Source organism: Gobio gobio, assembly GCF_949357685.1.
Source record: "Gobio gobio genome assembly, chromosome: 21".
In the NCBI taxonomy this organism is placed as follows: domain Eukaryota; kingdom Metazoa; phylum Chordata; class Actinopteri; order Cypriniformes; family Gobionidae; genus Gobio; species Gobio gobio.
The window spans coordinates 9,957,745-9,984,221 of NC_137117.1; the positions used below are offsets into that span (position 1 = coordinate 9,957,745).

Genomic DNA, 26,477 nt, shown 5'->3' on the forward strand with positions numbered 1-26,477 from the left:
CATCTGTTCAGACTGTGGAGGATGATTTATGCCACATCATGGACACTCAAGTCACATGATCTAGAAGCTCAACCAGTTTGACCACTTTAAACACATGGACATAAACACACATGAGTTTTGGCTCCACCCATAAACCTACAACTAGAGTTTGACAGCACATTTACACATTAATGTTCATAAAAAAAAATTGATACTGTACTTACTTTTGACTAGAAAGGAATGATTCATTGTCTAAATGAGAACTGTTTAATTGAATGTCATTTTTCATTTGTAGTAAAAGCATTTAACTATACAAATCATATACAACTATACATTTCATTATGAAATGCATGCACCCATAATAAAGTCAAAATGACTGCCTCAACAAAACATTTTCATTTTTATATCTGTGCTTAAACAAATGTTCAATACTTTTAGCCAGCATGAAACCAAAATGGACCATTGTTTTTAATGGAATATAACACTATTATAAATTATCATTTTATTAATGCGTCCTTGTAATCTTAAATAATAAAAAAAAGTCCCAAATCTCTTCTCTGATAACGCCCTACATTTGTTCTTGTTTGAGAAGCCGTTTCACTCTGATATACGGCACAATACAGAAGAAAAGACTATTGAAACTTTGTTTCATGCTGATTTTAAGATGCATCAGTGTCAAACAGATGCTGTAAAAACTTTAAATAAATTATTTTCCTGAGTGAAATCATCAGAATAAATCAGAATTACCCAACAACAGTTCATGTATAGAATAACTGATTAGATATGATGATTTAGATGAGTCAACATGCTCTTGTGTGTGTCAGCGGCTTTGTCCTTATTGTTGTACTTCAGTATGTATGATGACATGATGATGTTAGTCTGATATATTTCAGGATTCTGGCGGTCACTCTTTAGTATCTCTACTCCGGCAAATGATGTTGAAGGACTGAGGAAGGCGGACAAAACCCATGATCCCATCCATGTCCAGGGGCTGTGGATCGGGTGGCCAGGAGAAATGAATCTGCTGGAGGAGAGACGTGATGTACAGGAAGAGCTCCGTCCTCGCCAGCGTCTCGCCCAGACAGACCCTCGGCCCTGATAAACCAGCACACACACACTCAACTAACAGTTTAGGCCTACATTTAAGATTTAAGCATTCGAATTGCATAAAAATCCATCCATTTAGATTACAGAGCTTTAAAGAAGCTAATAAACTTAATGTGATGCATATATGTCAGTCAAACGTAAACTAAAGATTCATATTTTAAAAACTGCATAAATCATTGAGAAAATAATTACATTTATTAAATTAAAAAGTATGAACATGGCTAGTGGTGGAAGAAGCAATATTCAGTTGTATGAGACTCAAACAAATTGGATTAAATGATGATAAATATATAAACCTGTTTATTGTGCATTTAAAACATTCAGTTTATTAGTACTATTACAGAAATCTTACCGGTTTCATTTATGTATGACTGACAAATTTGCATCACATTGTTTATTATGCTAATGTAACACCTCATGTTCAAACCGCCCGCTCTAAGCGGGACTCGAACCCTGGTCCACCGTCATGAGAGTCGGACGCTCTAACAAGGAGGCTAAGGCTGCAACCTCTAGTGTCAGTCACTAGAGCGACTCTTGAGATCGGAGGAGTGAGGTTTACTCACACAGCGACTAATAGCTGGCCCCTGTTACACTAAAACTGTATAATCCTAAATGGATATACATTTTATATGCAATACAAAAACACATAAATCTTCAATGTAGTCCTAAATATTTATTTGCGTGTAATATTAGTTCAGTAACTCTTGTGTTTATTAATGACTCACCCATTGAGAACGGGATGAAACACTCAGGTTTGCTGAAGTGTCCGTTCTCATCCAGGAAATTCTCCGGGTTAAAGGAGTCGGGATGCTTCCAGTGCTCCTTATTGCTGAAAATTGCTGATAAATTTGTTAGGATGATAGTTCCCTGTATGAGGAAAGTATAGCACAGTTAAATAAAGCTTTTCACAAATCCAAGGGTCATTATTCATAACCCTAATCAGTCATAATTTACACTGGCTTAATGCTCTTACATGATAATATTACATGCACATTTCATTTAAACGACACAACTATATCTTAATATAACATCTAGTCTCATTTCTTTATCCTTACAGTTTAAATTATATTATCATATTTCGGCAAGAAATATAAATGATAAACTAGGCACATCTCAAAAAAATATAAATATATATACTAATACTAATATGCTTAATATTCCCTCATCCTTCCTCACACTTTGTAACAGATCCTTCCCTCATTGGTCAAAATGACCCGAAGCCCTAAAATTATACTTAGGCCGCGTGTCCAAAAAAGCAGTTTTATCCAGCTGAAAACACTAGGCGCTTTAATCGTTTGACAGCTCTAGAATTTATGTTATATATTTAAAATATAATCTCTTAGACTATTCTCTTCATAATTGGTTAGCATCTTTATTGCAAGGTTAACTGTATATAAATCTGGCTGTGAAAATCATTTAAGCCTCATCAACGAATAATTCAGACGGGATTTTCTGGATCAACGGATTCATCAAAAAGACTCAATAAGAATGATTCAAACATATTGCCAAGGAAAAGAAAGAGCAGATTTCTATATTTTTCAGATAACTTAATTCACTCATCCAGGCTCCATTCATTACCTGAGGGATGTCGTATCCTCGTAGTTTTGTGGGTCGAATCGTTTCATGAACTAGGCCCAAAGGTACAATGTTGGCACATCGCTGAATCTCGTGAACAGTGGCGTAGGTGTACGGTAGCTTGTCACGGTCATCCATGCTGGGCAAACGGTCATAACCCAGAACCCGAACAATCTCCTCATGACATCGTTCTGTGTGAGATAAAAGGGAATTTGCATCTCCTGGCACCTGAAGGTCAGTAAGAGTTAAGCTTCAGGTTTTGATCCTTAGCAAACGCAAAGGCCGGAGTGTTGAAAATGGCGAAAAGGCCAAAAATAGACAGAGCATCAACAGTAAAATCACTCGTTACACTGCACGGTTCTGAATAATAGAGTGGTGCAGGTTTGACGTTTCCATTACCATAGTCTCGAGATGGCAACACGTGACGTTACATTCAGAACTATTCACGTCCTTATGCGTTTCTATGGCACCACTATCAAAGCCTAAATTAATCTGCAGTGGTCAGGTGGGACAAGTAGGAGCTCTCAGACAATTCCCATCTTACAAGCTTTAATTACGAGCTGAATGGAAATGAATACTTTTTAAAAGTTGAAATTACATAATTATCAGTGCATCACACTGGTTCCCTTGAGAAAAACCCAATAGGATTTTCCCATGGGCTTTTGGATTATTGCAAAAAAAGTTCTGCGATCAACAGAAGTTTATGATACTTGAACGTTTTCTCCATCAAGATAATTATCACAGATGAACACAACTTTTATGCATTTTGAAGCCTAAATGCAGTCGGCAGAAGTAAAAAGCTAAAAGTTAGGTAGAATGAAACGTGAAGGTGTCTTGAGCTCGTGTTCACCACAGAATTGCAATTGATTAAATCTCACAATTTGGGAATTTGATGTCAAAACTTGCAATTCTGAAAGAAAAAAGAAAAAAGCAATTTTTTAGCTTTTTCTGCCTTTTACACCAAGACTCCTGTTGTGTTCTTACCTTGTACATCTGGGTTTTGAATCAAGTAGATGAGCCCCCATCTGATGGTGGTCGCTGTAGTGTCGGTTCCAGCCAGGAACAAATCAGCTGCAGACATAACCAGGTTCTCCTCATGAAACGTAGAGTCCTCGTTGGACTTTTGCTGCTCCAGGAGAAACAAATCTATCAGTTTACTACAGATAAAAAAGGACTGCTTTTACATACAGTATGTGACCCTGGAATCACAAAACCAGTCATAAGTCACACAGGTATATTTGTGGCAATAGCCAACAATACATTGTATGGGTCAAAATTATCGATTTTTCTTTGATGCCAAAAATTATTAGGATATTAAGATCATGTTCCATGAAGATATTTTGTAAATTTCCTTCAGTAAATATATCGAAATTAATTAATTTTATTATTTTAAATGCATTATTATTAGTGATATGCATTGCAAAGGACTTTAAAGGGTTAGTTCACCCAAAAAGTCATTAATTACTTACCCTCATGTCGTTCGACACCCGTAAGAACACAAATGAAGATATTTTAGTTGATATCTGATGGCTCTCAATCATGATCAGTCGAATCATGATTCGGATCGCATGTCAAACCGCCAAACTGCTGAAATTTGGCGATCCAAACTGCAGAATCGACTCACTGATTCATAACGCTTCGAAGCTTCATGATGCCGTGTTTTGAAATCGTCATCACTATATAAGTCGTTATTTAGGGTTTCTTTGCGCACAAAAACTATTCTCGTCACTCCATAAAGTTATTGTAGAACCACTGTAGTGAGATGGACTTCGTAACGACGTCTTTAGTGCCTTTTAAGGGTCTTGAGAGTGAACCGTGCATTGTGCCAATGGAGGCCTTTCAGAGCCATCAGATTTCAACTAAAATATCTTCATTTCTGTTCCGAAGATGAACGGAGGTCTTACGGGTGTCGAACGACATGAGGGTAAGTAATTAATGACAGAATTTTCATTTTTGGGTGAACTAACCCTTTAAAGGTGATTTTCTCAATATTTAGATTTTTTTGCACCCTCAGATTCCAGATTTCTGCCAAATATTGTTGTGGCGAGCAGCGAGGCCGAGGGACCATGAGGGCGGGACGAGGCGGCGCTGATCAGAGAGGATGAGCGCCAGCTGCGAGCCGCAGCGATCTCGGCCCTTGCGGAGGAGTGAGGGAGTATAAAGGAGGAGCGACGACAGTGAGGGACGAGAGAGGACCAGGCCTGGAATTTGTGTTATGTTTTATTTTGTGTTCGCTGCAGTCGTCCGTGAGGGGCTGCAGCTTTTTACTTTCATTTGTGTTTGTATGTAGGCGGCAGTCGACCGCGAGGGGCTGCCGCCGCCATTTTATTTTGTCTTTATTTTGATTAAACATTTTGAATGTCCGCCGGTTCCCGCCTCCTTCTTCCCGTACAAACAGCGTTTACTACAGTGGTGCCGAAGCCCGGGAGGAAGGAGGGACATGCTGTCGAGGAGCCCTCGCAGCTGAGGGGGATCGCGGAGTTCGGGCAGCGCGGAGGAGAGAAGTCCGCGAGCGGCTGCCCGAAGCGGTGGTGCTGGAGCGGATGAAGATCGGTGGGACGGAGAGCTCGCTGCCGTGCCCCTGGGTCGAGGTGGGGTGGCTGCCGTCCGCGAGGGGGCGAAGGAGTCCCCAGCGCTTGCCTGGAGCCGGAGCCTGCTGTCGTCCGCCGCATAGGGGAGGAGCAGGGAGCGCGGGATGGGGACTCGCTTCCGGCCGCCCTCAGAAGGAGGAGCCACCGCCGGCCGCCAGGGGGCGGAGGAGTCTCGGGCCGTCCACCGAGCGTCCAGTGCCACCGCATGGCACCGCGAAGAAGAGCCTCTTGGCTGGCTGAGGACCGAGCGGCAGTGTGTCTGGGAACCGGACCAGAATTTTTTTTTTTTCTTTTCTCCTCTCTCCACTCTCTCGTCTCTGTCGCTCCTCATGCTCCCCGCTCCGTTCTCTCACCTCGCTGTTCTTACCCCCAGGTCCCGCGGCCGCCGTGATCGTATTTAATTGAAAATGTAGTGTCCCCAACTGAGCAAGCCAAGCCAAAGGCGACAGAGGCAAGGAACCAAAACTCCATCTGGGGCATAATGGAGAAAAATTAACCTTGGGAGAGACCAGGCTCAGTCGGGGTGCCAGTTCTCCTCTAGCCAACGAAAAAAACAGTGTATGATTATGATTCTGGCAACATTACAGGTCAGGAGTCATATTAGATCGAAATATTCGAGTCATCACGCGGTTTACTGAGGATGCCAGGGCGAGTCTAACTGACACGGTCTCTGCAGACACGTCAGGGATGCGTTGGTCATGTCTGGGCGTAGGTCCACCATGACTGCAGTAAACATCGGGATAAACAGAGAGACTAACATTAGCGTAGATGGCATTCTTCTGATGATGTAACGAGTACATCAGGTGTTATGGGAAGCTTTCCCGTTCCGGCTTACCTAGTTAATGCAGCCTAACAATAATTTAATCCAAAAACAAAATGTATGTGTACGCCACAGTAAAGTGTTTTTAGTCTAGATTTAAACTGACAGAGCGTGTCTGCTTCCCGAACAATGCTAGAAAGACTGTTCCAGAGTTTAGGTGCTAAATAGGAAAAGGATCGACCTCCTGCAGTCAGAGCCGGCTCTCCCTATAAGCGAACTAAGCGGCTGCTTAGGGCCCCGCCGCCACTAGGGGCCCCCCTAACTACAGATTGCACTCGCCAGCGTCGCCGCAGTTTATCACGCAAGACGCTCAATTCGCGTCATTCACACCGCGCGAAAAGCGCCTTCCGCGCCGTGGGACCTCTAGACGCGCGTCAACGCGCCTTTCCATTGACTTAACATTGAAATCAAATCACTCGCGCCAGACACTCTATTTGCGTTTGGTGTGAACGCAGCATAACGTTAGCTGTCCGTCGATTATGCTGAATCAACATTGCTTGCGCTAGGGTCCAGCCGTCGGCCCCAGCTCTGGGCTACAGACCGCGTAGAGACAGACCCACCTCCTTTGAATGTATTTTCTTTTTAACAGTTAACGTTACATGACCTACACTAGTTCTGGGAAAGAAAAAAACGAAAAATCTTTGTCTCAATAGACGCTTATTACAATAAAAAAATAGTTTAAGAACATTCGAGAGAAAGAAAGTAATAGGAAGAGAAAGAGCAATCATTTGACAGTCAAAATCAAAATGAAGTTTAAAATAAAGCGGTTAAATACAAGCTTTTTCTTATGGTCTTAATTGAATAGGCAATTAAAGATTATTAATAAATATTAATCTATATACTATTATGAAATATTTTATATAGGCTATTGTTAAGCTAAATCGCCCAGACCATTTAAACCTAAAGAAAACACAGTGTCCTCTCTGAAACATTATTGAATGATGATCGATACAAGACACCTAAAAGCAAAATGGATTTGTGGTAAATTTTAGTAAAGAACACTGTAAAAAAAAGCAGGTCCCCAATTGAAAATTTTCTAGTGAGCGATCACATCTAAATTTTTCAGTTGGCCAAATTGAATTAATGTGAATTGATGCATTTTAATTCAATTAAATTTCAAGAAATTAAATTTGGCCAACTGAAAATTTTAGATGTGATCGCTCACTAGAAAATTTTCAATTGGGCACCTGATTTTTTTTTTTACAGTGAATGTATTACTGTATGTAATCATTAAAGGTAAAAAATATCTCACTCCATGCTGTGAAGGTTTAAAATATGAACAGTATGTAAGAGTTAATCAACCAATAATTAAAAAATATAATTTAACATTGGATTTCTTTTAATTTACCCTTAACATAATTGTAAAAAACTAAATGTCACTTTCTCAGGAGGAGCCATTCTTAAATATTTTGGTGGTCGTGGAGAAACATTTCAGGAGGCTGACACAAGTAAATATTTCCCACTGCCTTTCTTTTGAATAGTTTTGTGCGCAACTTCAACATAGCTAATTTTCCTCTTGCCAATAAAAAATTTAGTTTTATAATCATAATTCACTATGTTGTCTAATTGTACTTTAATATTAATTTAAAATTAATGTGTTTTATCTACTCTGCATACTGTATTTATTATTAATTATATTGTAATCTCAACAGCTGGAGGAGGTGACTCTACTGCTGCTTCAGTAGAGCATAGCGAGCCGCATACCACTATGGCTAATGTTGTAAGTTAGCTATATATTGTTAATGCTAAATTATTCATATTTATTTGTTTACAACAAATTGACCTTAAATTTGCAAATCTATAATCTTTACTTTTACTGTTTCAGTGAGTGTACTTTAATAAGCAGTAAAATAATTGTAGGCAATCATGTTAAAAGATATACAGATGAAATATGTAAGTGTTAGATTGTATACAGTTGCTGGTTTGCAGTGCAATACTCCATTATTCACTGCAAGGTAGGGCCCCAAAATTATCCTGCTTAGGGCCCCCAGATTTACAGAGCCGGCCCTGCCTGCAGTTGATTTCGATATTCTAGGTATTATTAACTGGCCAGAGTTTCAGACCGCAATAGACGTGATGGAGTATAATGTGTTAAGAGCTCGCTCAAGTACTGGGGAGCTAAACCATTTACTGCTTTGTAAGTAATAAGCAAGATTTTAAAATGTATGCGATGTTTAATAGGGAACAAGTGCAGTGTTGACAGAACTGGGCTAATATGGTCATACTTCCTGGTTCTAGTAAGAACTGGAGCTGCTGCGTTTTGGACCAGCTGGAGTTTGTTTATTAAGCGAGCAGGGCAACCACCCAGTAGAGCATTACAATAATCTAGCCTTGAGTTCATGAACGCATGAACTAACTGTTCAGCATTTTGCATTGAGAGCATGTGCCGTAATTTAGATATATTTTTAAGATGGTAGAATGCAGTTTTACAGATGCTAGAAACGTGGCTTTCAAACGAAAGATTGTTATCAAAGAGCACAACCAGGTTCCTCACTGACGACGAGGACTTGACAGAGTAGCCATCAAGTGTTAGACAGTATTCTAGGTTACTACTTGTGGAGCTTTTTTGTCCACTATTTAAGAATTTGTTTTTTTCTGAATTAAGTTGCAGGACGTTACTAATCATCCAATTTTTTATATCAGCTATGCATTCCGTTAATCTTGTGAATTGGTAAGTTTTGTCAGGGCGTGAAGAAATATAGAGCTGAGTATCGTCAGCATAATGAAAAATAACGCCATTCTTCCTAATGATATCTCCCAGTGGTAGCATCTACAGGGTGAAGAGCAACGGTCCTAGCACTGAGCCTTGTGGTACTCCATACTGAACTTGTGATCGGTGTGACATCTCTTCATTTACTGCTACAACCTGATAACGGTCAGATAAGTATGATTTAAACCATGCCAATGCAATTCCACTAATGCCAACATAATGAGTCTATTCAAAAGAATGTTGTGGTCGATAGTATCGAATGCAGAGCTAAGATCGAGTAACACTAATAGAGAGATACAACCATGATCAGATGATAACAGTAAATAATTTGTAACTCTGATGAGAGCAGTCTCAGAAATATGATCCGGTCTAAATCCTGACTGGAAATTCTCACAGATACCATTTCTTTCTAAAAAGGAGCATAATTGTGAGGATACTGCCTTTTCTAGTATTTTTGACAGAAAGGGTAGATTTGAGATTGGCCTGTAATTGACTAATCTGTAGGATCAAGTTGTGTTTTTTAATAAGTGGTTTAATAATAGCCAACTTAAAAGTTTTCGGTACATATCCTAATGACAATGATGAATTAATGATATTAAGAAGAGGATCTATGACCTCTGGTAGCATCTCTTTTAATAACCTGGTCGGTACAGGGTCGAGCATACATGTTGTTGATTTTGATGATTTAACGAGTTTAGTCAATTCTTCTTCTCCTATAGCAGTGAATGAGTAATTTTTCCTCAGTGACACTACAATGCTCTGTCTGATGTGATACTGTAGTAGACGCAGCATGGTTATAATTTTTTCCCTAATATTATCAATCTTACATGTAAAGAAGTTCATAAAGTCATTACTGCTGTGCTGTTTACAAACATCAGAAGCTGAAGCTTTATTTTTGGTTAATTTAGCCACTGTATCGAATAAATACCTAGGGTTGTGTTTGTTTTCTTCTAAGAGAGTCGAGAAATAAGCATATCTAGCAGTTTTTACGGCCTTTCTGTATGCGATCAAGCTCTCTTTCCACGAATTGCGAAAAACCTGCAGTTTTGTTTTCTTCCAGCTGCGCTCCATTTTACTGACTGCTGTTTTAAGGGCCCCGAGTGTGCTCATTGTACCATGGAGTTGGACTATTTTCTTTAATCTTCTTTAAGCGCAGGGGCGCAACGGTGTCTAAAGTGCTGGAAAAGAGAGAGTCAATAGTTTCTGTTGCAACATTGAGTTCCTCTAGGCTATCTGGGATGCTGAGGTAATGAAACTGATAAGGAAGATTATTTACAAAGCAATCTTTAGTGGCGGCAGTGATAGTCCTGCCATATTTGAAGCGAGGGGACAGCTTTGCAGCCTTAGCTAAACTAAGTATACATGATACAAGGTAATGATCTGAGATGTTATCCAGGGGCGGGGCCAGAGGGGGGGCCTGGGGTGGCACGGGCCACACCCAAAATGTAATTGGCCACAGCTGGCAAATATTGAGTTCTCTTTCGAGTCTTGCGCTTAAACGGACAAATTCACACAAAGATTGTCAACATGACCGTCTTGAGTATTCTAGCAAACTAATATTCCTGCTGTCTGTGTTTTTAATGTTAATCAAACAACAAAAGACAAGGAAATCACTCACTGCTCTAGCTTTTGTAACTTTAATAACAATCTTTCATTTATACAGTCAAATATGCAATGCTATTTTACATTTGATTACTGATATTCAATTTCGGTACCTGAGAACTAATGTCAGACTTCCTAGAAAAACCTGAGAAGCATTGTTTATTTTATAAGTATCTTTGCTCTGATTGTATTTATTTGTGCTTTTGCATAGTTAGATTATTTGTTTTTATTTTTATTTATTTTTATTTGACAGTAGTTATTTTTTCCCATACAGACTGAACCATGAGTAATTTGAACAGTTAGACCCCTAGTAGCCTAAATATTCACATAAATATGTATTACAGGCCCCCACTAATTATTCTAGAAATAAGTTAATTCAACGAAGGTAACCTCTTTTGCGACATTTTTGTTCGAATGCATGCTCCTACATGTTTTACCATTTATGAACTATCATTTATGAGCCCTATTCCATCACCATTCATATCTATGCAACCTATAAATAAATTACTACTAAAGTACAAAATTGTTTACAAAAAACTAATTTCTTCATGGATCTAGTCACTTAATTTTCAAACAAAATTCTCTTTTGGGGAGCAACCCCTAGCCTAGAGCGACCCATGTCTACCCAGCACAATCTCAAAACATCCTGTGGGAAACAAAAATAATATATTTATAATGTAATATAAATATGAATAAACACGGCTACAGCTTCTTGTTGAACTCAAAAGCCTTTCTACTGATGTCAATTATGTTGGCTCATCTTGTTTAAAACTATATACAACTATGATGGAAAAAATCTTGCTTGCATTACATTTACCATAGGCCATGTGCTTCTACTACTGTTGAGTTATTCGTTATTTCATATCACATTTGAAGTTGCTCATTTTGAATTCCTTTTCACGCAGAATAATAGTTTTGCTATCAATAATATACAGTATTACCTCCAGTGTAGGGCTTTTTATACTGGTTCACTGTTTACATGTATTTAAATGTGCCACCCCTCTCTGAGTCTATGCCCCAACCAGGCCCGCCCACGAAATATTTTCTAGACCTGCCCCTGATGTGATCGCTCTGCTGCAGAATTTCAACGGTATCAACATTTACTCCATGTGACAATATTAGGTCTAAAGTATGATTATGGTGATGAGTGGGTCCTGACACACCAATAGAGTTTAGAATGTCTCTAGATGCCAATCCCATACATCAATGGAAAGCTTATTTATTCAGCTTTCAGATAAAGTATAAACTTTTGACCTGTATGACTGGTTTTGTGGTCCAGGGTCACATATATGCATGTGCGAATGCTTCTTTCAGTAACAGTGATCTCACCTTCTCGATCTCCAGCAGGTAGGCATCAATGAAGTCTCGCGGGTTGTCTGGATCCAGAGTTTCTTTGTGCTCTTTAACTTCATCGCGGATGAAACCCACTAACTCATTGGCGTTCCGCTTGATCTTCTGGTGTGGCCCAGGGAAATGCTTGATGAAGGGCACCATGTTGAAAAACTAAGATGGACAATAAGATGATTGGTGCCTTATGTTTCAAATATTTTTCACGTTTGAGAGTTCTATTCAGTGCATTTTATTCACTACATACAAAGTAAATATTCTTATTATCAAGTAAATATTTCGATATTAGGTAAATATTTTAATTTACAGTTAAAAGATAAGGAAAATATGAAAAGTTCATCTATCATTTCCATTACTTGTTTGTAATTCGATAAGGATTTTAAAAAGTTATTGCCATGGAAGAGCAATTTCTAGTTTATAAAATATTTAAAGGTGGAGTATAACTAAATGTTGACACAATAATTAAAAATACAAATGCATGATGTCATGCAATATAACAGTGGGAATGCAGAAAGTTTATCGCTGCTCTCCCTGCTCGTATCCATGCTAGACACGGATGCGCAGAGAGTTCTTGCCCAGCACAGAACCATACCACCAATCCATACTATATGCTAATTGTCTATTATCTTTGACGATAGTGATCCTGACAGAATTTAAAAAAAATTGGGTGAACTAACTCTAATCAATAGATTAACAAAATAGCTTCTATGGGAGGGAGATTGAGTATATTGGTGAGGATAATACACACATAATAAAGAGAAAGCCAGTGATGGTTATTTTTCAGGAGTATAAATTAATTATTATTTTTTTAAATCTACCAAATATAAAGAATGTGATCATACCTCTCCCTCAGCTGCCCCTGCGAGCTTGAAGTTTTCATTGAGGATTTTCAGAAGGTATGAGAAGCGTTTGTCATCATAATTGAAGCGATCTCCAAACACAATGGAACAGATAATGTTGGAGACTGCATTCTGTAATGCATGCTGGGGGTTCATTGACTTGCCTACAAAGAAGAAAGAAGTGGAAAAACGCCAGTGCTTTTATATCCAATCCATTCTGAGTAGAAAGATTTGTATGCATTCTCAACCTTTAAATACACCAAGTCCCATATACAAGACATTTTTAAGAAAGACCATTGGGTGCTGTTTGACAAAGATGAGCTAGTTTGCATCCCAACACCATGGAATGAGTTCTAATAGAGGATGAACATTCCATACCTTCTGCTTTAAGCATTTCAGAAATCAGATAGCGGCTTTCCTCTAACACCCGATCTTCTACTGATTTCTTTCCCAGGCCAAAATTCCTGAGCGTGTGCAGAGCAAACCGTCTCTGCTGCCTCCAGGCGTGACCAAATGTGACCAGTACTATACCTGAGAAAGAGAGAACGGACGTTCTAATCTCGAATCTGATCTAGTGCTACATTTAGTTTACACATTAACATTAAATTCCATGAAGAATATTTAACGTCTATTGAACAAAAAATGTCATATAGTGCCAAAAGATTGCTCAAATGCTCCTAAAACTATTTCTTACAAAAATTCACTGAGGTTCTTTATGGGAACTCAAAATGGGTCTTCTGTGGCATTGCTGCCCTCTTTTGGGACCTTTATTATTAAGAGTGACTCTAACTATTTTGAATGAAATATCCACATATCAAGCATCATAATATCGTGTTACTGACCATATCCATCAGTTATCCATTCTATATGAGGCGTAGCAGGTCTTCCAGAAAAAGCTTCCTGAACCAGGGCTTCCTTCGTGACCTGGATTGTGTTGAGGGTTATCATCGGCTTCCTCCCGATATACAAAGTGGACAATTCTCCATACTGAGACATCTACTCAGAGAAGATTCACAAGTGCATTTAAACCAAGTGTTGTAAATTAAACATTTAATTTCGAAATAGGTAAGAGTTCAATGATAAACACATACCAAGAAAACAGCAAAGACTCACAGATCTTACTAACTCCATTGGGTTCTTTATCAAATGTGGTAAGGATCCCACAAAGGGCAGAGGTCTGGGACCAGGAGGAGTTCGACCTCTGTAGGAATTAATCCTGATGATCTCGAACAGAACCAGAACGATCAAGCCCAGAAACAAAGCCAAGCCTACAGAGGACAGGTCTAACTTCATGAGAGTCGCCCACATGATTCCTTTCAAGACAAACACAAGAGTAGTGGACGACCGTGGGCTTTATAAAAGCAAAAGCGGAAGAGGGAGGAGACAGCAGTGGGAGAGTTTGCCATACTGTTAACCCTTTCAGCTGTGTTAATATTCTGATTTGATGAATACAGCTGCATCCCAATATCAAACAAAATAAACAACAGAAAGTATTAGCCTAAGACCAGCTGCCTATTGAAAAGTAAAATTCAGCAGATTTGCAAAATATTACCTCATTTGATGATGTTGAGTTCAAAAATATCAAAGCTTTCCATTATTTTTTAATGGTGATTAAGGCCAGGGATAATACAAAACTTCTTCCCTGTTGAACCCCCCCCCCCCCCCCCCCCCAGCATATGCTGGTTAGGTATGTTTTGAAGCATGGCAGCTGGTTTGAGCTGGTTTAAGCTGGTCGTAAACTGGTTTATGAGGTCAAAATAAGGCCGCGTAGATTTGTAAAAGAATTTAAGTGTTTGCTTAAGTTAGAGATCATGTTTATTATTATTGTCTGAAAATAGCCAGCATCTGCTGTTTATTTCTCTCAGTCTTAGTGTGCACTTTTATAGCATTTAAATGTTTGTAGTTTTATTTTGCTAACTAAATGTGTATTAGCTACCAGCATTTGCTTAAAACCTGTTAACTTCAAAGTTACTGCTAGTTTTAAGATGTAAATAGAATGTAATTAACTTGACAGAGTATAAACCATTAAAAAGGTCTAACTCATGCTTACATTTTTGAGTTTATGATCATTATAAGATCATTATAAGACACTTCCTTCCACTGGAGAAAATATAGTCCCTGACCGTTACTCCATTAGATGGCGGCAAAGACTGTCTTAATAAGTGATGAGTAACTCAATAGCAAAGACTTTTATATTGAAAGAACTTTTATATCACAATTATTCCAAATAAAGTACTAAAATTATGTTTATAAATTAGGTGCCAGGCCAAAAGCACTTGTTTGTGAAAATTTTATAATTTAAGGGGCAGTTTAGAGATGTTGTAGTTAAACAATACTAGGAAAGGGAGACCTCCCACTTTTGAAAACACAAGATTAGAAATAATATTCCAAAATGAAACCAGGGGCACGTTCAACGCTAAAACCGGTGCGCAACGTTTTGCTACGGTTTCCGGTTGAACGTCATGTTTCCTGGAAACGGTGCGCACCGGTGTGCAACAGGTTTGAGATGCGTTTTTTCTCGTTTGGCGGGTGTGTCAAATATGTCAGTCCAATCAGCAGCAACATGTATATAAACCACGCGGTATTAAAGAGACAGCTCACACAATGGGTCCAAGTGAAGATGTTTACAAATGTGTCCGCTGCAGCTCAGTATACACAACAATTGAAGATATTAGAAGACATGATTGTCGTAAGAGTTTATATATATATATATATATATATATATATATATATATATAGTTTATATATATATATATATATATATATATATATATATATATATATATATATATATATATATATATATATATATATATATATATATATATATATATATATAATCAACATGATGATGTATTTATATATTTAGCTTCATTGCAAGGCAAGTTTATTTATATACCAAATTTCATATATGGTAATTGCTTGATATGCAGTGAGAAAGAAAATACAAGCTATTAAAAAAGTAAGAACTAGAAATAAAATGATTTAAATTAGAATTGATTACCAGGAGATTAAAAAGTTAAATAAATGTGATTGGGGTGTTGTCATTTATTCTGGATGGCAAGGGAAGTGATTGCGTGTATTTTGCAGTATTAAACACGTATTTATATCGATTTTATCAGACTCTGACGAAAATTCCACAAAAAGAACACAAAGAATGGCCTTCTCGGCTGCCATAGTTACAACTCTTGCGTCAACAGAACAGGGTGTTCAACGCAGCACCGTTTCCGTTTAAAAAACGTTTTGCAACGTTTTGTCGGGGCTGAACGCAGCCCAGGTTTGTTAAATACTGTTTTAGCCCATTTATTTTGAAAGTATTGTTTGCACTGTAAAAAAACTGTGCCTGTTTTGCTCAATAAAATTGAGGCAACTATTTGCATCAGCTTTTTGAGTATTTTAAACTAATTTTATTTGTGTTTATCCTATTAGACTTTACATGTTTTCAACTTGGACTTAAGTTATGGCAATTCAACTTTTATCAGTTTACAAACTATAGTTTTAAGTTTATCCAACATAATCTTTTAATTAATGTTTACAAATGTCTCCATGTAAGCCAAACAAATAAGTTACTTTTTCAAAACGACTTTAAATTAAATTATTTTCTAATTTTAAAAAAGTACAATGAAACAGTAAACCAGTATCTCAATTCAAAACATGAACATTTGTGTTTTTGCAACAGCCAAATCCAATTGTTTAGTCTTTTAAATAAATTTTACTTAAAAAGTTTCTAAAAAAGGCACACATCTAAAAAGCCTAGTAAAGATTACTCAAGATAATACACAGACCATTTAATTGTAAAAAAAAAATGTGTTTACAACATTATATTAATTAAGTTACTCAAAATATTAAGTAAAGTAGCAAACAAAGATTTATTTGTTGAAAATATAGATTTTTTTTGGTTACAATTACAACCCCACAGAGTCATTTTTCCCAGCGTAGGGAGGAAAAATCTAGAAGAATCTGACCAGCCTCTCTGGGCTGTGTAGGTGAGCGTGTGTTTGGCTTTCCCTGGTTGGTCAGAGGTATTATATCCATAGATGTTTATCAATAACACAGTGATATTATTACTACAAATTAACAATATAAGAAAGTGCCCATTAGGATCTATATAATTCTGCAACACTGAACCCCGCAAAATGATTTTTCATTATCATTACACCAGCAGAACGCTCTGAACCATGAGCCATCCAAACCTCGTTGCCCTATTGGTTTTTCCAAAAAAATAGTGTCATTGGAAACAGAGTGTGACTCATGAAAAAAACAAAAGTCAGTTTTGAAAGACTTTGCATACAAAAACAACGCTTTGCGCTTTAAGTTATCACACAACCCCCTGGCATTGAGAGAAACAATTAAAATGAGACTGCGTTGGTTAAAGTCACTAATGACTTGCTAATAGCTTCCGACTCCGGTTCCCTGTCACTTCTCGATCTTAGTGCAGCCTTTGATGCTATTGATCATATGCTGTTACTTAATCGTCTTGAAAATATATTTGGTTTGTCGGAGACAGTGCATTGATGGTTCAGGGGCCTATACCATGAAGCCGGTTTAGCTGGCTAGCCAGATATGTTTAAGCTTAGTTTGTGCCAATCCTGGGTTTTAGGTACCATTAAAGTGGTTTGGCTTTTAGCTGTGTTCATCTCCATAGTAACTTACCCTCCACAGCTAACCTGCTCCAGGGCAGGTTATGTTCTGGATAAGAGATCTCAAACTGAAATTGGACCAATCAGCTGTGAGCAAAGTGACACATATCTGATGCAATAAAGTCACTCCCCCTTTTTCTTCTCCAAATTAAAGGTCACTACATAGCAAATGGCTATTAAAGACTTAAGCCTCTGGCTTTTAACAATGCTTATTTATAATAATAATAATTTTGAATTATTTAAAAATAATTTATGTAATTATTATACCCTTAATCAATTACACATGTATAATTTTAGTAAATCAATCATTAATATGCATTTTGTTAATATTAAAATAAATAGCCTATATAAAGGTCATACAAATAAGCTTTAAATTCAATAACTAAATCTATAAAAAATTACATGTGAGCATAAATGTTCAATTCTCTCTATACATCAACTAAACTAACTTCATAACTTTTACTTGCGTTGATGTATAAGATTTTTCTTAAAGTTGTCCTCGACAGCTCTTTTCTGCTGTGTAAATTTGTTTCAATTCTTAATATTTTTCAATCATGTATATTCTGCAGAAGAGTGAAGTGAATCACACTGCTTCTCTCGTGAGAAGTGAATCTCAGTTTCACTGATCCACACCGTGTGATTGGCTGTTCACTGCTGATGTCACAGCTAAACTCCTAAACTCAGGATCAAAGCCTGAGTTGACAGAGAAAGTTGATGATCAGCATCATGGGACCAACAAAGCCTAAATAGATTGGTTTGGTTTTGTCAACTCAAAACTAATCCTGTAACCCTGAGTTTGTTAAACTACCATCATGGTACAGGCCCCAGGTCTTACTTTACTGACCGCAGTCAATTTGTTTTCATGGGTGGCCATAGGTCCAAGGTTGGTTCTGTTCATACTGGTGTCCCACAGGGGTCAGTATTGGGTCCCTTACTTTTTAATATGTACATTTACCCACAATTACTAAGATCGCTTGACCTTAACTATCACTTTTATGCTGATGATACGCAGATTTATATCCATTCAAGACCATTTCAAAATGTGGACGTTGTGCATCTTTCGAACTGTATCACTGAGATCAAGATTTGGATGTCTAATACTTTTCTGTCTTTAAATAGCACTAAAACGGAAGTTATGCTCCTCGGCTCTCCTCATCAGCTGCGCAATGCTGGTTCTCTTACTTTGTCTGTTGATGGTGTTGCCTTGGAGTTTCAAAGCAAATAAAAAAATCTTGGTGTCATATTTGATGCCACGCTGTGGCATTCGAGCCTTTTGTGCAGAATACGGTAAAGACATCCTTCTTTCATCTCAGAAATATAGCACGTCTACGTCCTATGTTGTCGTTCTCAGTTGCTGAGAGGTTGATAAACTCTTTTGTCTTTTCACGTGTTGACTACTGTAATGGTCTTCTAGCTGGAGTATCTAAATCCTCAATTGACAAACTTCAATATTTACAAAATTCAGCTGCTAGAGTTCTGTCTGGGGTCAGGGTTAGTGATCATATTACCCGTCTTGGAGTCTCTGCACAGGCTCCTTGTCAGGTACCATATTGATTTTTAAATCCTTATGTTAGCATATATAAGGCTTTGCACAATCTGGCTCCTCAGTACTTGACTGATCTACTAATGCCTTACACATCATGTCGCAATCTGTGTTCTTCTCAGAGTGGTCTCTTGGTTGTTCCCAAAACACGGCTTCGTTCAAGGAGCGATATAGCATTTTCTTCCTATGCTCCTAAGCTTTGGAATTCACTCCCGGTCGATATCGGGGAAGCAAATGCATTAGTGACTTAAATCTCTTCTTAAAACATTCTATTTTAGGATTGCTTTTATTTGAATATTCATTTTATCTGTTGTATTTAAAGGTCCCATGGCGTGGATTTTTTCTATTATTTTATGTTTCTTGAAGTGTACTTATATTGTTAGTATGATTTTTACATTATAAAATGTCATAATTTAGAAATAAAAGGCCTTTTTCTATTCTGATATTAGCCCTCTGGCTTGAATGCTCTGTTTGAAGGGGCGTTTCTGCTGTGAGACATCAATGAAAACGCCCACTGTTGTGATTGGCTGACATCTTTGCATTTGAAATAAGTATTAGATTATGTGGCGGAGGGGGCATGGTTTAGCGAAGTCTGCACGCACTGCCAGTGCCAGAGAGAGAGACGGACTAGTAGACCAGACGGAGAGCTCTGGAGAAAGATTGCTGAGAAAGTTTTATTTATTTATTTATTTTTTATATATAATTCTCAGTTAATATCAGACATATACAAATATGGGAAATATATTGACTATTCAAGTCTAACACCACAAATTCAAGTCAATTAGACTATTACTTGTTTTGAATCAACTGTATTTTATTTTTCTCTATTGAGTTATATATATATTTTTTTTTTTGTCCTTGTGTTATTAATGAATAAAAATCAGCTTAAAAATGTATAGGCCTATAGCAACTGTACAAAACATATTACACACACACATATATCTATATATATAATTATATATACATATTGTGGCAGGGTGAAGAATCACGCAACACAGAACTAGTGAAAAGCCCCCGGCAGGGCCGGCTCTAGCTCTTTGGTTGCCCTAGGCGAGATTGAGTTTTGAGCCCCCCCCCCCCACCCCCTAATTGTTAAGCCCACCGGCAACAACTATGCCAGTGTATAGTTGTCATTTTCCTTCTGTAAGTATTTTTCTAGATATTATCCATGTTTTATCTTAATGACACACAAGCAGACAACCAAATAAAGGATTTCAAGAAAAAAAAAAAGTATTAATTTCCTTCCTGTCACATGAGACTGCCCACTTCCTACCCATACTTCCAGGGAGCACAACGAAGGCAAACCCTCCCAAAGAAAGGATATTTTCATGTTACTAATAAGTATTTTTTGTTGACATATATCAACATAATCATGAAGGTCTCTAGAATCATCCAAACATAACAAATCTTACAACAGATCTATAGTTTTTAGTATACTTAGTCAAACATAATAAATTTGATTATGAATACAGATTGATCTGTTGAAAGCAGTTATTTTGATTTAGATGCTAAATGTTCTCCTCTTATACATATTTGACATTGAAGGGGTGCATACAACTATAGTTACCACAGATTCAAATACGATTTTCAAGAAAAAATACAAAAACCTGGGGAAAATAAATGCAGGACATGCCATTCAGAAAAAAATTGGGCACAAATGGGTTAAGTATTTATAAAAACTATACAAACAAAAATGCTCCTATAGTTACTCCAAGACTTAAAAAGCTAATTATGACTTAAATGATACACTCTAATAAATTGCACATACAAAAATGTTACAAAGAACGTTGGAGGATATTTAACAAATTATGACTCAAACTATGGATGAACAAACAAAAATGCTTTTATAGTCACTCCAACACTTAATCAAGAAAATTAAGACTTGAAGGATCAACTGCAATAAATTGTTCATACACAAATGCTAGAAAGAATGTTCAAGGATATTTACCAAATATTAACTCCATAAACTGTGCAAAAACTCTCTTAAGCACCTGTCAAGACACTTAAGCAAATTATGACCCATAAACTGGATTAACTATAAGTTACCCTCTACAAACAAAAGTGCTATTATGGATACACTGTACTTACCACTACAAAATTAAAATATATAAGTTCTTGTAGCTCTATCCCTATCTTAAATAATAAAAGATGAACAGTTGTTTCTGGCATTTCTATTCACCTTCAAAATTGACGCAGCATTAAAATTTGGCTCGTCTGGATTTCCTTATTGTCAGTGAAATGCGTAGTAATATGTAGATAACTAGCTAGCTAGTGATAGCTTAGTGACAGCAATAAAACGTCCAATGCCGTCCAATATTAGTTGATAATATCGATAATACGAAGTAAATTTATTTCGTTTGACACCTTTATGGCTGAGATGAGAAGACTTACCTCTATACTGGGCTTTCTTGTGATCGTCTGCCTTTCTCTTTTTCCGTCCCTGTGCACTCGAGGGTCTGAAGAACGCGCCAGTGCTTGCCTGACCTAACGCCTGAACGCCTGTGCTCGACATTACTCACTATCAATTCAATCTAATAATCAGGTTAAGTAATTAAACGTGCGGCTGAGGGGGCGCCCAAGGATGATCATGTTTAATAAACAGTATGTTTTATTTCGCTTGTTTTAATTCTATGCTTAATGGGAAGTAAGTTTAAGGGCGCCACTAGAGGGAGCCTGCGCGCGCCCCCAACACATTTGTCGCCCTAGGCAACCGCCCAGCTCGCCTATAGCAAACGCCGGCCCTGGCCCCCGGAGGGTGGGTTTATTACACAAATGTGAACAAACGAGGTGGTGGTGAAGTGCTGGTGCGCGGTGCTTCCTTTCTCCAGTCTAGTGCAGGGTGGCTCGCGGTGACGTCAGTGAGACGGAGTGTCACAGGCTGCTGAGTGTTAGCGCGTCTTTAGAGTGGAGTTGGTGCTCAAACTGACGGATATATATATATATATGTGTGTGTGTGTGTGTGTGTGTGTGTGTGTGTGTGTGTGTGTGTGTGTGTGTGTGTGTGTGTGTGTGTGTGTTTGTGCTATATGATTCAAAATGAGTAATAGTCTAATTGACTTGAATTTGTGATGTTAGACTTGAATAGTCAATATATTTCCCATATTTGTTTATGTCTGATATTAACTGAGAATTATATATAAAAAAAATAAAAATAAAATAAAAGCATAGACTCTATTACCCCTTTTCCACCAAGGCAGTGCTAGAGCTAATTCAGAGCCAGAGCTAGTCCCAGTTCATAGTTGGTTCGACTGAGGAGCCTTCTATGAACCGTTTGCTTTTCCACGGGCTGAGAGCCACAACAGAGCCATGTCTTACGTCACTGTATACGTCTCATCTCTCTCAGCAACGCTAGCGAGGCAGCGGCAGTGTTGGCAAGTCTACGGTTATGCCGTGGGCTTTTTTTCATGACCGCGGCTTGAAGCGACCCCAATTATGTAATATTTAGCCCCGGGAATGCGAATTTTAGTAGGCAACCATGCCAAAAAAACACATATTTTACCCCCAAATGTGATTTTTACCGGGGAAGCCCCCTGAAACGCGATTGGGCTTGTTTTGAGTAGCAATTGGGCGGGTTTTGTTGTGAAAACCTGGCAACCCTGGGCAGCGGGAAACACACACACACACCACCCAGATAGCAATTACGTTTGGGCCACATGTGGGTATTATCTGGCACATATGGCCTAGATGTGGCATGGCTGAACAGATATGGGCCAAATTGTGACCATATTTGTTTTGCCATAACTTTAAAATCTGCGGGAAATGCCCTCTTGGTTCACAAATCATTTTGAAGTATATGGCCCAGATAACAACAAACACGTGAGAACCATATGTGGTTGAGCTATGGCACACAGTTAGAAACACCGACTTGTGGTAAACATTTGGCTTATACATGGAAAAACACCGGAATCCTGAACTCAAGTGCGGCAGACATCCGCCGTTCCACACATCAGGTTGCTATCTGGTTGCTATGCATCCTCCCTCCTATTGGTGGAGTGAAACTACGGCGCGAATTTGACTGCGAACCTGGCAGCGGGCAGCACCATTTACTCTGCTTTCCTCCTCACGACTGTGTACATTCAGGTAAGTGATGTTTTGGCACTTTAAAGTCATATAATTGAAATATGCAGCATTATGTGTTAATATTGCATGTTATTAAGTATTTAGTTATTCGTTTCATTGAGGAGTGGGTCGAATTACGTTAGGTTTCTCCTCAGTTTAATTTACCAATACAATGAAGTGTAACATTAGTGTATAGCGGTCCGCTGGTTTGCCGTTTTAAATTCAGATGTGTTTGCTAAATCAACAGTACACTGTCGTACACTTAAAATAGTATCATGGCATGTGTAACGTTAATATCATATGTGAATTCAGGCGACGCGGTCCGACGTCGGTGTTACTGTTCGTCAAAAAACCTAAATCCTAATTTGTGTTCACAATAATTTAACTAATATTAATAAAAAATGGCAACAAGAATAAACAAATGAATACGTGTGCATTATTGTATCTTTTTATTTAACTCTGAAATGATATTTGACCAAGACTTCCATGGCTTTTCCCTCTTTAAAATGAAGTTGTATGTTGTTTTGTCACAATACCAAAATTCTGACTTTAGATACAATACCTTATTATAATACGTTACCTTGTTAACATGAACTAACAATGAACTGCACTTCTACAGCATGTATTAATATGTGTTAGTGTTAATTTGAACATTTACTTATACATTCAAATCAGAAATTGTACTTGTTAACGTTATAGTACTGTATGCACGGTGAACTATGAACAAACAATGAACTGCAGTATTTCTATAAACTAATGTTATCAAAGATTACCAAATACAGTAAGAAATGTAGGCTATCACTGATGGTTAGTTCATGTTAGTTAATACAGTATCTAATGTTTGTTAACAAATAAAACCTTATTGTAAAGTGTTATCAATTTTAAATTAATAATAAAAAAAACCCTAAACCTTCAATTGACTGCTTGTGCATGCATTTGAACCATTCTCTCCCCTTTATTTAAGATAAATAAATAATTACTTGCCACAGTGTGATTGTGCAGAGATTTTTGCAACAATCACATAGCAATTATGTTGCAATTACATTCTCTAACCTTTCACAAATATGAACCCCAAACTGTCATAACCTATTGGTGCTATGACTGAATTCTTATTTGAGTAATTTAATATAAAAATATATATATGATCACAATATAGTTTATCTTTGTTATTAAAATAAGCAAATATGCAAATTATAAGCAATATGACAAATACTATATAAGAAAGATACAAATCAAACAAACAACACATTTTTCATACTTTCATGTTCCCACGTGTTGTAGCCATGACAAAACCAAGTGAACTAAACCTGTCCCTTCACTATGTTATATGTTATGCTTATAAATTATAGTATTTTAACTAAAATTCTGCACTTAGCCTATTTGAAATTATGCCTGATATCACTATGTAGCATACTTGTAACCCTGCTTCCTCTTTTACAACATATTTTGTTTTTGTTTTTCTTACAGATTTATTCGGTGAGACTTTTCCCTTCAAATTATCATCATGGACATTGGAAGTAAATGTAAACCAAATAACCTTAGAAGGAGGGCTGTTAAAAGAGTAAATGACTTATTTGACTCCCTTGGTTGCGTTCAAGATAGTGAGGAGGAATTACACTCAGATCATTTATCTACCACACATGTGTCTGATTCTGAGGAGCCATGTGCTGAGTCATCATCAGAGGTAGTTTCTGATGATGACCAATCTGATGAGGGGAATTCAGTGAGTGGTGATTTGGTTGCTTCGCTGGCAGGCTGGGCTGTACATTTTGGAATCTCTCTGGTTGCTTTGTCTGCCCTTTTGACCATACTCAGGGTGCATCTCCCTTTCCTTCCTAAAGATGGTAGAACTCTGCTTAGAACAAAAACCTCTTACAAGACTCAAATGATAGCTGGTGGAGATTTTCATTACTTCGGTATACTAAATTCACTAAATACAGCCTTCGAAAACATGTGGTCCAAAGTTCCTGACCGACACATTTTTAGACTGCAGTTAAACTTTGATGGCATTCCACTGTTTAACAGCAACTCTGTACAGTTTTGGCCAATACTTGGTATTCTTCAGGACTGTAAAGTAAAGAGGCCCTTTGTAATCGGACTGTTCTGTGGTAGCTCTAAACCAAAATCTTTGAAAGAATATTTGAAAGATCTTGTAAGTGAATTGAAAACACTGAGCTGTGGGTTTGCCATGAAAGGGAAATGGTTCTTTTTAAAAGTTAGTTCGGTTGTGTGTGATGCACCTGCTAGGGCTTTTATCAAAGCCATCAAGAGTCACACTGGCCACTCTGCCTGTGGTAAATGTACTCAAACTGGCCTGTATCTCAAACACCGAATGACCTTTCCTGAAATAAATGCCCCACTTAGGACAGACCTCTCTTTCCGGCAGATGATAGATGAAGACCATCATGTTGCAAAGTCTCCTCTAATAGAAACAAACATTGACATGGTTGGTGGTTTTCCTCATGACTACATGCATCTGGTTTGTCTTGGGATGATGCGGAGGCTTTTAGATCTTTGGCTGAGTTCAGGGCCACTTCGTGTTCGTTTATCTTCCCGGCTGAGTCAAGTAATTTCAGATTCTCTTGTAGGGTTGAGATTTTACATACCTTCTGATTTTGCACGTAAACCAAGACCACTAACACACAGACTGAGGTGGAAAGCTACAGAACTCAGGCAGTTCTTGTTATACACTGGTCCAGTGGTCCTTTGTGATGTCCTTGCCTCACCAGTGTACAGTCATTTTATGCTTCTGTCAGTTTCTGTTTATATTCTTCTCAGTCGGAAATTTTGCTCTCTGTTAAATGACTTTGCACATACATGTCTAGTGTCTTTTGTTGAACATTTCGGCGTGTTATATGGTCAGGAATTTATTTGTTACAATGTGCATGGATTAGTGCACCTCTGTGAGGACGTAAAGCAGCATGGTAATTTAGATGAATTTTCTGCTTTTCCTTTTGAAAATTTTTTGGGCACTCTTAAAAAGCTTGTCAGAAGACCTAGCAATCCTTTGGCCCAAGTCATTCGCAGGCTATCTGAAATAAATGCCCAGAGCAATGCACGTGATGAGACCATCAATAGGACCCTTAGACGTGAACACAACAATGGCCCTGTTCCTTTAATATTTTCAAAAGCAGTTAATCAGTTTCAATAGGCTTTCCTTGGTGGTTTAGTCATTAAAATAACTGAAGGAGACAATTGTGTGAAAATAAAAAATAGTATTGCCACTGTTGTGAACATCATTTTGAGCGAAGGAAAAGTATTTCTTGTGTACAAAGAATATAAACATAGAAGCTCTTTCTTTGACTATCCAATGAATTCGTGTGATTTGGGAATTTTTGTTGTGAGGGAACTCTCTGAAGACTTGCACATGTCAGAGTTTGATGGCAGTATTGAGAAATATGTTAGGCTACCTCTTCGAGAAAATTTTGTTGTTTTACCATTACTACATTCTGCACAAGTTCATGAAACAGAAAGTTAAATATGGCTGTGTGGCGATAAACCAGTAGAAAAGCCGCAGTTGGTAAGTATTTATCTAATTGTTGTTTTTGTTATAATTCAAGTGTCTTGACTCCCTAGTCGATGAAACCTGTTGTTATTGCAACATAAGGTGCTATAAAGTTGGGAGGACATTTTAAAGAGCCAAAATTAAGTTCAAGCTACAAGGT

General features: G+C 37.8%; 1 protein-coding gene across 4 annotated transcripts; it reads right to left on the reverse strand.

Annotated features, from left to right (window-relative positions):
* Nucleotides 1–229: 229 nt before the first annotated feature.
* LOC307117754 (cytochrome P450 2B15-like) lies at nt 230–21,399 on the reverse strand. 4 transcript variants are annotated; one of them, XM_079802807.1, is made up of 10 exons: nt 21,145–21,399; nt 13,684–13,838; nt 13,413–13,566; nt 12,949–13,101; nt 12,574–12,734; nt 11,714–11,887; nt 3,646–3,787; nt 2,665–2,852; nt 1,812–1,953; nt 230–1,074 (listed from the first exon to the last, which is right to left on the reverse strand). In XM_079802807.1, the coding sequence occupies exons 1-10, from the start codon at nt 21,263–21,265 to the stop codon at nt 884–886; spliced, it is 1,581 nt and encodes a 526-aa protein (XP_079658933.1). In that variant the 5' UTR covers nt 21,266–21,399; the 3' UTR covers nt 230–883. The 4 variants fall into 4 exon arrangements, with proteins under 4 accessions (XP_079658933.1, XP_079658934.1, XP_079658936.1 ...); XM_079802808.1 differs by having other exon boundaries at nt 13,684–13,883; nt 21,145–21,240; XM_079802810.1 differs by having other exon boundaries at nt 13,662–13,838; nt 21,145–21,197.
* Nucleotides 21,400–26,477: the final 5,078 nt, after the last annotated feature.